Here is an 11,586-nt window from a genome sequence, read left to right on the forward strand (position 1 = left end):
AGTCTTTGGCAGGGAACAGTGTACTGCACTTGTTCTTGCGCATGTGTGTAGCTACAAAAATAAAAAAGCCTTCAGATGCTTCTTCTGTTAAACTTCTACATTGTAGATTACTGCTCAGCAACAAGAGCTTTTGTTTGTGGAGCAACAGTTAAATCAAAGAAAAGAAGAGCTCCGTGTCCTTCAAGACTGTATTTCTCAAAAGAAAGGTGACCTCAAAGAAGCTCTTCGACGTGGAGAGGCTGAAGCAAATGAGAAACTACGCCAAATAAGAGTAACTTTCCCAAATGAGTTTTCAATTCATTGTATCTCTGAAGAACAGTAAAAAGAACAGAAGTATCAAAAACTTCCCATAAAGTTTCCACAAAAACAGTTTTGCTTTCTACGACCTCCCAAAACTCATGGAAAAATAGAACAAGCAAGTTTACAGTTTCGTGTGACTAAGAGCTTGGTCCAGATGCACAAATAAGAAGTAGAACTCCCGAGGTCCAGTAATACTAACAGAATTGGTTCCTTGAGAACTAAATTATATTAAATAGAAGTCTCTGAATGACTTACTGTTGCTGAGACAAGCAGCTGCTAAAGCAAATCAGGCTGATCAGTGTGTGTAAAACACAAAGCTGGCCTAAGTCAGCTGCCTCTCTCCATCCCTGTTTACTTAGAAAGGATTCTATACTTCCTTTCTTCCTGAAATAAAAACAAAGTATCAAGGTTAGTTACATTTTGTGGGGGCTTTTTGTCTGACTTTCTGTTTTAAGGCTTACCTGTTGTTCGCTTGAATGACAGTGTTATGGTCAGAGTTGTAGATCAGAATCTTTGCAAGATTACTACTATAAATTGGCAACAAGCAAGACAAACAATTGACAACAAGCAACCTAAATATTACATATTTCTTGTTTGTTTACATCATTAACTGTAACTATGAACTCTGGAATTAAATTGACCAGAATATTGTTGACAGACTTTTTTAATTTTATAAATATTTAGAACTTCTATTTAAAGGAAAACTTTATTTAAAATAGCAAATAATCTCATTCCTTGTAACACTGATATATTTCCACAGGAAATAAAACTACTTCTGGAAGAGCTTAACGTTGAGAGGAAAGAACTGGATGTCCAGATTAATGAGAAAAGAGCACAGCTTTTGTTCATAAAGAAGGATATTGGAAAAGAGGAAGAAAACCTTCAAGGAATACTTGGGCAAATTACCAGGCATAAGATAGGTGTGTCTTTGGCTTTACTCGATACTATTTTGTGCAGATTGGAAATAAATAACTCTGAGCTCTTAGTTGTACATCGCTGCAGCCTTCTGTTCCTCACTCCTTTAAAAAAATTGGGAATGACTGCAGAGAAAGAGTTCCCTGTAATTCTTGTAGTTTATACAGAGCTGACAGATACCCTTTGCTTAATTTGAGGTAATGCTTTATGCTGCTTTGTATTTGCGATGGGAGTTTTTCATGCCAGAGAGAAATGTGAACAAATCTGTTGTCAGGACTGATCAGTTAAGTTCACACTTGAGCAAGTCCTTGTGGTTGGGTAACTTGTGGTTAGGAGACATTAGCTAATTGTGCCACATTTGTAGAAGAAGAATTAAACATGGGGATGTGCAGGGAAGTGGAGGAATCTCTTTCCAAGGAGTTACATCCCTCAGATTGTAGTAAGTATAAGCAGGGGCAGTTTGCAACTTTTGTACTTTTTCTGAAATACTTTGTTTATTGGTCAGATACTCTGTCCCAAAGTAACTCCCTAGAGGGCAGGAAGAGCAGGAGACCTAGGGACCAGCAACTTGCTGGTAGAACAGCATAATACCTGGTGGGTCTGACACAGCAATTGAAAACATGAAGAGTTTTAACAGGGATGGTATCAGCATAGTGTCTCTTAATTTTTCCTTGGTGCCTTTTTCTGCAAATAGAATGCATTTGATGTGCTATTTCTTTCACCTTGCTAGAACTGAAACATGTTCTGGAAATGCTGGAGCTTGAGAATAATGAACTTCAAGTTTTGAAACTACAACATGACCAAAAGGTTGATGAGCTCGAAAAAACTCAGGTTACAATTCTAGAAGTAAGTATTTCTTCTGTAGCTAATACAGTAACTGGAAGAAGAGATCTGCATATTCTGTAGTTCTGTGAAGATCTGGGTAACAGAGTCCCTACACTTTTAAATCAAATCAGTTTCTAGTCTGATTTCAGCTTATCACAGAAAAGTCTTAAGTCTGCTTAGGCCCTTTAAAATAATGGGATTTTTTTGGTGCATATGAGGGAGAGAGGGCAAAAAGACAGAAGGCTCTTCTGTGGCTGTAGAACGATGAATACTGTTTTCTTAGCATTAGCTTCTGGAGTCTTTATATGGATTCTATCTGTGTCTTCACTTGCCAAGAGTAAGTATGGAAGACAGTTTACTAACTCAGCTGGATTATTTTCTCTACCATTAAAAAGGTATTTTAGCTCAGCTAGTCTTTTCTTTTGACACACACAGACATTCAACTTTGCTACCAGTGGGCAGAGAGACCAACAGCATCACTTTGGCAGTCTCATAGTAGTTACAGGATTGTTAGGTGAGAGTCTGGGATAGCCCTCCTTTAGTCAGTTGTGCAATTCCATAAAATCTAAAATGTCTTTGCTAAGGGAGCATTTATAAGCATATATAAACAGATAGTACCTGCTGCTTACTTTTTTAAAAGACTACCTCTTCTCTTTGCACTCCTTCTGTGAAGGACAGGGAAAAGAAGGGACTAGTTGATATGTGTGGTACCTTTCTATTACCATGCTTAAAGTGGTCACCTTACTACGTTACCTAAGCATCTTGCAGCTCTTAAAGTGGTCATTCTCTCAAAATCCCTGTGATGAAGGGACGTGCTACTCTTATGGAGGGAGGAAAAATGGTGGTTGAACTATGATGAAACAAAGAATTGCACCCCTGTCTTCCAGTCCTTGTGCTCATATTCATCATAAACTTCATCATAAATGCACTCAAATTAATGTTGTGCTTTTAAACAGTTATCCCTGTTACAATGCAGTAGTTATAGAGGGCACTCTAGCCTGCATATGATCTCTGTGAATGAAAGGTTTTTAAACTGCTGCAGCTAAAGATGTTAATAACTTGTTCTGCTTCTTGACCACATAAATGTGTTGTTCATAATGCACTCTTTTGTAGGAGAAGTTAAAATTGGAGAATATTCAGAGATTATTTCAGTGTCAGCAAGGGGAAGTAGATTGGCAGGAACAACTACTTGAGAAAGACCGTCGGGAAAATGAACATCTGGTTTCCCAAATGCGCACTCTGCAAAATAATATTGAGTCTCTGAATAAAGAAAAGGAAAAGCTTGAAGATGACTGTCGCAGTTTGGAAAAGAAGTTGTCACAAACCAGAAGGTGAGGGGGGAATATTTTTTCTGCAAAGGTCAGAAGTGATGGGAAGTGCCTTGAATGTCTGTTTATCATAACTAAAAATACAGCTATAACTTTGAGGTGCCCAATTATACAGAATATGCAGTGTCTTGTCCTCTGGAGGTTTTATTTTAAACATGTCTACAGCAGACTTACAGAAAATATTCAGCAGTGGAGCTGATGAACGCAACAGCATTTGTTATGTCATGGCAATACAATGAGAAATGTTATGAAAAGCAAAATGTTAAGTCTTGGAACAGGACAGCTGTCTTGCTGTCACGACTACTAGGTAGCATCCCCTTGAGCTGAGAGAACTTTTATTGAAATGCAGCTGTTTTTTAGTCCTCACCAAGTACTTCCAACAAACCAAGAATATGTATTCACATTTTGCAGAGACTTAACTGCTGCTGAAGATAGCAGCAGAACTGCATTGTCCAATGTAGAAAAAATGGAATTGGATGTTAAAAACCTGCAGCAGGAGGTAGATCTACTGAACAAACAAAAAAAATCACTGAATGGAGACATTATTGTTGTACAGAAGGATCTTCAAGGTAAAGATCAGTTTTTGGTTTTAAACTGTAATGTATTTTAAGAGAAATTGTGTTAAAAGACACACTATAACGGTAGTGTATGATACTAAATATCCAACATGCTCAAATATTTACAGGAGGAAAGTATTTAATGTGTTGAAAAAATGGAAATCTTAGAAACTGTTTTTCTATTGTTTATTCTTCATTTATGAAAAGCGCTAAATTTATTTGTATAGGTATTTCACATTGCTGACTGATAATCTCTGTGGCCAAATATCTTTCTAGAAAAAAAGGAAGAACTAGAAACACTGAAAGAAGAATTAAGTGACTCCAGGCAACAGCTTCAACTGGTAGAACAGGTTAGTTTTGGTGAAATATGTACTTACTTTCAGGTAGCAAGTAGATTGTTGCACAGAAATGAGGGGTGTCATTTAGCACAACAGTTGACAGTCCATCACCTGTTTTTCATCTAGGCACCCTTGCTCAAAATCAGACCCTTGTAGAGCTAATAAACAATGGCTAGTTTATTGCCTTGTTCTTGCTGAGTTTGGAGAGATTTGGACTACACTAGGTGCCTAACCAAATGAGATTTCTGGTTTGGGTTTTCTGTTTAAGTGGCAACTGTGATGACACTCTTAGTCACATTGTTATTGCCAAATTGGAGTGTGTGGGTTTTTTTGGTTTTGGGTTTGGGTTTTTTTTGGTTTGGTGGGGGTTTGCAGGTTTTTTGTGGATTTGTTTAGTTTTGAATTTATCTTCTTTCTAGAAAACAACCCAGACCCTAGTTTATTGTTTTTTAGGAAGAAGATACTTTAAAAACAAAACAAAACAGCATCTTCTAGCTTTTTATCTGGTTGTTCCTATTGTGTTAATTTACTCAGTGTCTGGTTTAAATGGAAGGTAATCTTCAGTGCGATTAGGGGTGATCAGTGATGTTCTTTCAAATGCAAGCCTTTTAGCCAGAGAGCTGTTACTCTTACCAGCTAATTATGCCACTTGATTTTATGTTTCATATTACAGGATTTGAAAAATAATGCAAGGCATCAGGATGAGTTGCTTAGAGAGCAGGCAACTCTGAAAGAAGATATCCTAGAGTATTTAAGGAAACGTAAGGATTGCCAAGAGAGACAGAAAAAGAGGGAGAACCAATTGCAGCAGCTCCAGAAAGAGATTGAAGAGAAAGAAACAGAACTAGCCAAACAAGAAGTGGTAACCACCCTGCCGACTTCCCTCACTTTCTCCTGACCTCTAAAAATAATGCAGGCCAGAAAGTTCTGGGTGCAAGTTTACAAGTAACATACCAGTGCTCTAAAAGAAACATGAAGCCTTATTTTTAGAGGAATAACAGTAAACAAAAAGCTTCAACATTCAGTTATATTTTAGTGAAAACTAGCATGTCACAACAAAGGACTGTGTCTTCCTTCTTGGCAGGGTCATCTTAGATGGAACTGATAAGAAAACTGCTGTAAAATCAGTACTGACCACTGAGTGCAAGCTTTTGTTCTTCTCTTCTGTGGTATTTCTGTGCAAAGCCCATCAGCTCTTCCTGAAAATTAGGGCTTAATCATATATTTCTGTAGTAAAATCAACTTACATTGGCTGAGGAGTTTCAACAAAGCGTTAACCAAAAGAAAAACTGAGGGAGCTGTACTGAAAATGAGAGGCAAGAAAAATTGATAAACTTTAGTCAGTAGGGAGTATTAGACTACAGTTCTTTCCAATTTATGCTGCTTTAATTTCTGTAATGTCTTTTGGTCATGGTGTTTGTTCTAGATTGGTACTAGTTAAAGCCTGAAGTGGTTTTTTTGGCAGATTCTTCATTGCCTCAAGCAAAATTCAGAGCATGAAGGAAAAAAACTGGAAGAACGTATTGCTAAAGTGAAAGATCAGAAAATCCTATTGGAAAAGGAACTAACAGATCAACAAAAGAAACTGGAGCAGGCAACAGCAAAAGTAAAGCTGGCAGAAGAAAACCTCAGGAAACTGGAAAAGGAGGAGTCCCGATGTGCAGCACTTGAAGAAACTGTCAGAAAAAGCAGTAAGATTTCAGTACTGAAACCAACAAATATTTCTGTTAATCTGGCTTGGTTTCTAATGCAGCACATGGATCAACTCTCGATCCTTAAATTGATGTGCTCAAAGAACTGCAATTCTAAAGCCAACTGTTGTTCTGTTCCTTCTTGCCTTGTGTCAGTGTTTTTACAGACCACTGCTCAGCAGATTAATGTGTTTGAAAAATATCTAATGTGTATGAAATATGCCAAGATACTTACATTTCTGCTAATCAGGATTGTTTTTAAAAAATGTTAATTACAGAACATCATCTCTCAGAAAAAGAATTACAATTACAACAAAAAAATAGAGAAATACAGTCTCTTCAAAAAGACCTGGAAGTCTCCAAGGCTGAGCTAAACCATCTCCAAGATCAGATAACATCAGAGAGGAAGAAAGCTGAAAAACAAATCTTGACTCTGAAAGAAGCAATGAAAACACAAAGCATGCAGCTTGAAAGAAAACTGCACGTGAGTTCTGGCTGAGGGGAGAATGTTTGGGGATTTGGGTTATTTTTAAAAGCAAAATGGTCGAACACCCATTTTTATCATAGGAGGAACAAAGTAATGCATTAACTTTGTGACTGGACAGAACTTGAGGCAACCAAACTCTGGTATTTCCAGCTTGTGCTGCAGAACACCTCTAGTTACTCCTGGTTAATGCTCTTTCTGCCTTTTAACTTGAAGAAATTGTGTTATGTGGGTTCTCTTGATTCATTTTTCTGCAGTGGATGCTCACAGTAAAGCCAATCTTTCTGCATTTTCCTAGGAACAAAAGCATAAAAATAACTGTTTGCAGAGTGATGTAGCAACTGCTGAACAAGTAGCACACAATGACCGTGAAAGAGCCCAGTGCCTTATTAAGGATCTTGGCCAGATCCAGCAGGACTATATGGATCTCCAAACCCAGGTATACCTGAGTAGCCAAATACAGGTGGATTTGAGGGAAAGCTGTGTCTTCCAGACAAGTTCATATTGTATTGGTTTTGAATCTTCTCCTGTCTGCTGTATCACAATTAGAAATAGACCTACTTAAAACTGCCATGCGATTTTCCCAAATCTGGGAGAAGTTAAGCTTTGTTAACAATCAGTAGGATCAGGCAGCTCAGTAATCCCAGTTTAAAAATGAACAAACCAACTCCAGCCAGTCAGTCATGTGCGGAGTTCTCAGCATAGGGCTGCCAAGCTCTACAGCGGTATTTCACTCTTCAGGTCTTGAAGGCCATGGCAGAGTGGCACAACTGCCTGGTTACCTTCCCATCACGTGGTGGGGAATTGCAGGCACCGTTTAGGCCAGTGCAAATGGATCAACTCCTCTCGCCCACTAAAACAATGCCTGAAAAAGAGACTGTGTTCTTTGGAGGTGGGCTGAGGGTGGAGCGGACTAGTCTTAGCTATTCGTTAAGAGTAATTGGATTTGGATGCTCCCAAGATATATAGCAAATGCACCATAACATCTGCTGGCTGCTCAATTTACGCAATGCTTCAGTCAAGAATTAGGACTTTGGCTCCTGTTTACGATAAGGTTTGGTAATAGGCACTTGCATAAATTATGACTCTAGTTATGTCAACTGACTAAGTGTTATCAACCTTCAAAGCTACTCAATAGGCATTTAATAACTTGTTTGTGCCAACCTGGCCCAGCACTTTCTTCTTTTGTAGTCACTGTAAAAGGTGATTCCAGGTTGTCTGACTCCTCCTAGTCCTTTCGTAAACCCTTTATAAATTGTTTCTAAGTCTTAAAAATTGGGTCCTTCAGAGAAGAATGTTGTTAGCAACTAGGAAGTGTTCAAGGAAGACTATGCAAGATCAGAGTATGAACAGGTTTAAGTTAAGTTCTGTCCTGGTAACTTTTTAGTTGCCTCTGTTACCAACTGAGGGGCTTCACAGGCAAAGTTAATGTCAGAGTTAGGGCTGCATCTGTTGAGAGGTTTTGTCATTTCTGATTGCAATAGTCAAAACATAAGCATTTCAGAAATAAGCCTTGTTCGGTTATACAGAAACATTCCTCTGGACTGATGATGCATTTGTAACCTGATGGCAAAGTGGTGACGCTGTTCTGTGATGTAGGTTAAAACTCAAGAAGACCTGGAAAAGAGACAAAGGGAAATAGAGAATGCAGCGATGTTGCTTAAGCTGGAGGCTGAAGATGAAATCAGGATGGGGTTTAAATCTTCAAGCCCATCTTCTCCAGAGCTTTTGGAAGATTTGGAAACATCTTCTGAAGTAAAGGGAAATCTGCAGTGTGAGTTGGATAGCTTAGAGGAGACTGGTCCATTTCCTGCTGCTGCCACAAGACTCCTCTCATTGGAAGAAAAGTTGAATTTTTCTAAAGTCTTCTTAATGGTAAAATGCTTTCAAAACGTACTTGCTACTCGTGCTGCAGCAGAGCATATCAGTATGGGTACCTGTAACGCTCAGTTGCTACATGTGCTTTTGTTTCCAAAAAGGATGAACAGTGGCGTGGGGAGGCTCTCCGAGAAAAACTGCAGCATCATGAAGATCGGCTGAAGGTGGCGTGTCTCTTCCCAGTCACACTAACGTGTCCATTGGGTCCCTTCTAAAAATTATCTAAACAGCCCAGGGGGATCCTCCTCCAGCTCTGGCCCTTCCACTCTGTACATAATGACTAGCTACAGCATGTCTTTGGGTGGGAACAGTAAAAGAAAGACTAACAACTGCATGCTATATCAAGATGAATTATTATAATTAACAGTTAATTGAATTTTTGAGTATTCCAACAAGATTCCCTCATTTACATCATATTATGGTTTATCAGCAACATAACAACTTACAGTTCAGGAGTGCCTGTGATCATTTTAAGTACAGGTGTTGGCCAAGTTTAGTTAGAACATACCTGTTGCTTTCTCTCCAATCAGCTCATGATAAAGGCCATAGAAATGCAGCTTATTTCTGACTTGGGAGGAGGTGAGCTATTTAAAAATAATTCACAAACCCATTGCCATCTGCTTGTGGTTTGAGACTCTTAACAGCACGTCCCTTATGGCTTGACTTAAGGTCATCAGACTTTTTAAATACAGTCTTGAAAATTACACTAGCTGCATATAAATAGAACCAACGCTTTATTTAGGCTCAGCTCCGGCAGTGCATGTCCAAGCAAGTAGAAGTATTAATCAGAGGAAAACGGCAAACAGAAGGCACCCTTCACAGCTTGAAGCGACAGGTGGATGCACTGGATGACCTAGTCAGCAGCACTTCTTCAGATTCTCTGTTTCTAGCCCAAAGCTCAAGTCTAGTATCTCTTCACAGTGCTCTGAATTTATCAAAAACACAGGTAATACTCTGCTGTGTACAGGAATTCTTGGTTCTTTTTTTTTTTAATAATTTTTAGCTCATGGGTAGTCTACTGCAGCCATGTGCTCACCATCTTAGAGGCATGGCAGGGGTTTTCTGAAGGTGAGGTGGTCGTATTGTACAGTTGGTTACACTGGGAGTAGCTAACTTCTTTGGTATGTTTTCCTCAAAGGGTTTGGGGTTTGTTTTTTTTTTTTTAAGCTTTGTATTTTATTCTTTAAAATCCATATTTTCCTTTGTTTTTTAAAGACTAATGTGTGTCTGCTAATTGAAGGCATTCATTTTTTTTTACTCGGACTTACTTTTACTGCCTTTTCTAGGCCACTCTGACAAGACTTGCCCAGGTCCCCAGCAGGTCTTGCAGTGGTGTCGCAGACACTGCGTTCCTGCTCGCGAGGAATTTCTCGGTAAAGCCCAGCGGTGAGATGTGACTTCAGCCCAGCTGGAACTTCACTGAGTTGTGAGCGTCTTGAAGGTTGAGGCTTGTGGGTTGTAGGTGGTGGTAGCCCAAGGACAGGTGTGGGTTCTCAGACCTTTCCAGTGAAAGCATTCCTGTGGTTGGTATCCTGGTGCTTGATGCTGTTCTGGCTCTTGGATGTGTATTTTTAAACAAATTGTAGGTGAGAGCTGCTTGTAAACTCTCATCTGACATGAGAAATTACTACTGTGTTGACCAACTTAAACATTAAGCTACTGGTACCCTTCATCTTTCAGTAATGCTTTTCTGGTTTTAATTAAATATACGGCCCAGCATCTAGTTTTCGGTTACAGCTTGTTACAATACTGACCTGGTACTTGAGTGTTCTTCTGCAATGATTCAAGTTAAAAATACATTATTTCAAGAGCTGCCCTACAGTAGCAGAAAAGCTTCAAGCTGGTCTACAGCTGCTCCTAGGCAGCTGCCAGCCAGCAGGCATTAGCAGCCTCCCCTCAGCTGTAAGAGCTGCCTGTGCTGTGCAACAGCCAGAACAGGCCAGGCTACAGCAACTGCCCTCAGTGCAGGGCAGAGCTGCTCTGGCTGCTCCCTCCAGGCATGTGGCTCTGCTGTCCGCCATCACCTTCGAAGACGTCTACCTCAGTTTTGCAAGCCTTTTCTAAAAAGGCATTTGCCACCACTAACACAGCTGGCTGCAGGGCCTGCTCGGTACTGTGAAGTTTTTTGTACGATTGAATAACTGAGCTTTATGTGTATATAAGTTTTTTTTTTAATTATTTTAAATGGGGCTTTAAATGTGCCCCAAACACCCCGTTTTATTTAAGTGCATTTGTCACTTTCCACTTGGAAGAAAACTTGTCACAAGGACAGAGTTGTCCACTTACCTGTTGTCAAACGCATGGATGTTTTAAATACAATTATTTTTGAGTACTTCCTTAAAATAAACTTCAGTGATTGATGCTTGCTTTTATCTGTAGTTTTTTGGGTTGTTGGTTTGTTGTTTGGGTTTTTTAAAGTTCTCAAGGATATGCAGCCCTGGATTAGGACAGCAGTACCATGCTCTGACCTCTGTGGCTCCCATTTGCAGGAAGTGAAGCTCTTCCAATACTGGTATTTATGTAGTTGTAACATTTCCTGGCTACTGCTGGTAAGCATTCAGCTTAGCTGCATTGCTTTTCTGAAGCAAGTGGCTATGGTTAATGGGCTCATTAAACAAAGTTCCAAGCAAGCTGCTCTTAATTAGTAGTGGAAAAACCACTGTGTAAAGCCTTTAGGCAGGAGGAACAAGGCACAGTGAAGCACAGGAGATGTTACTGCACACAACTCCACATCCTAAAGAACATGCCATCACCCACCAGGAAACCTGTACCAAGTGACCCTTTCCCACGCCTCTCACCCCTTTCCAGCCCCACAGGCTTTGAAATTGGTCTCAGTCTTGCCCTCTCTCATCCATAGGTGACACTTGCTGCACAGAAAAGGTTTATATTAATCCTAGCAACTGTGTCACATTTCACTGGGAATAAACAACACTGGAGTCAGCCCTGGCCTGTTAAGAGCTTAAAGAACAGGTCTGGGCTCTGGAAGAACCCAGCAGCTTCCTCTTGGGAGCAGGCTGTGCCTTTTTACCACTTAAGACCCATCATAAAGGTTAAACACAATCAGTTAAAGCACAAACACCATCACTACAAGGAATTCTTGCATGATCTGGGGTAGCACTCACATTCCTCTTCCCCCAGTTCAGTGAAGTGCTCTTCTCAAGGACCAAGGGCCAGACTGCAGAAGCACCTGTGGCAGCCTTTGCAGGCCAGCTCCTGGGGTGGATGGAAAATTGCCCCCAAGGTGCAGAGCAAGAACAGCAGCAGTCCCTG

The 11,586-nt window shown here is 39.9% G+C and overlaps 1 protein-coding gene across 7 annotated transcripts in view; it reads left to right on the forward strand.

Annotated features, from left to right (window-relative positions):
• Positions 1–10,688, forward strand: part of CNTRL (centriolin) — a 35,931-nt gene extending 25,243 nt beyond the window's left edge. For 4 of the 7 annotated variants that reach the window (XM_069771177.1, XM_069771178.1, XM_069771180.1 and 1 more), the window contains 14 exons: positions 107–271; positions 1,061–1,220; positions 1,946–2,061; positions 3,154–3,371; positions 3,780–3,937; positions 4,202–4,275; positions 4,937–5,125; positions 5,729–5,954; positions 6,233–6,438; positions 6,737–6,901; positions 8,038–8,313; positions 8,418–8,480; positions 9,059–9,262; positions 9,603–10,688. In XM_069771177.1, the coding sequence (XP_069627278.1) occupies positions 107–271; positions 1,061–1,220; positions 1,946–2,061; positions 3,154–3,371; positions 3,780–3,937; positions 4,202–4,275; positions 4,937–5,125; positions 5,729–5,954; positions 6,233–6,438; positions 6,737–6,901; positions 8,038–8,313; positions 8,418–8,480; positions 9,059–9,262; positions 9,603–9,713 (2,331 nt within the window). In that variant the 3' untranslated portion in view covers positions 9,714–10,688. The remainder of the gene's footprint in view (positions 1–106; positions 272–1,060; positions 1,221–1,945; positions 2,062–3,153; positions 3,372–3,779; positions 3,938–4,201; positions 4,276–4,936; positions 5,126–5,728; positions 5,955–6,232; positions 6,439–6,736; positions 6,902–8,037; positions 8,314–8,417; positions 8,481–9,058; positions 9,263–9,602) is intronic. The other 3 variants (XM_069771179.1, XM_069771181.1, XM_069771182.1) reach the window with 2 other exon arrangements.
• Positions 10,689–11,586: the final 898 nt, after the last annotated feature.

The sequence above is a fragment of the Haliaeetus albicilla genome, chromosome 26, assembly GCF_947461875.1.
Source record: "Haliaeetus albicilla chromosome 26, bHalAlb1.1, whole genome shotgun sequence".
NCBI lineage: Eukaryota > Metazoa > Chordata > Aves > Accipitriformes > Accipitridae > Haliaeetus > Haliaeetus albicilla.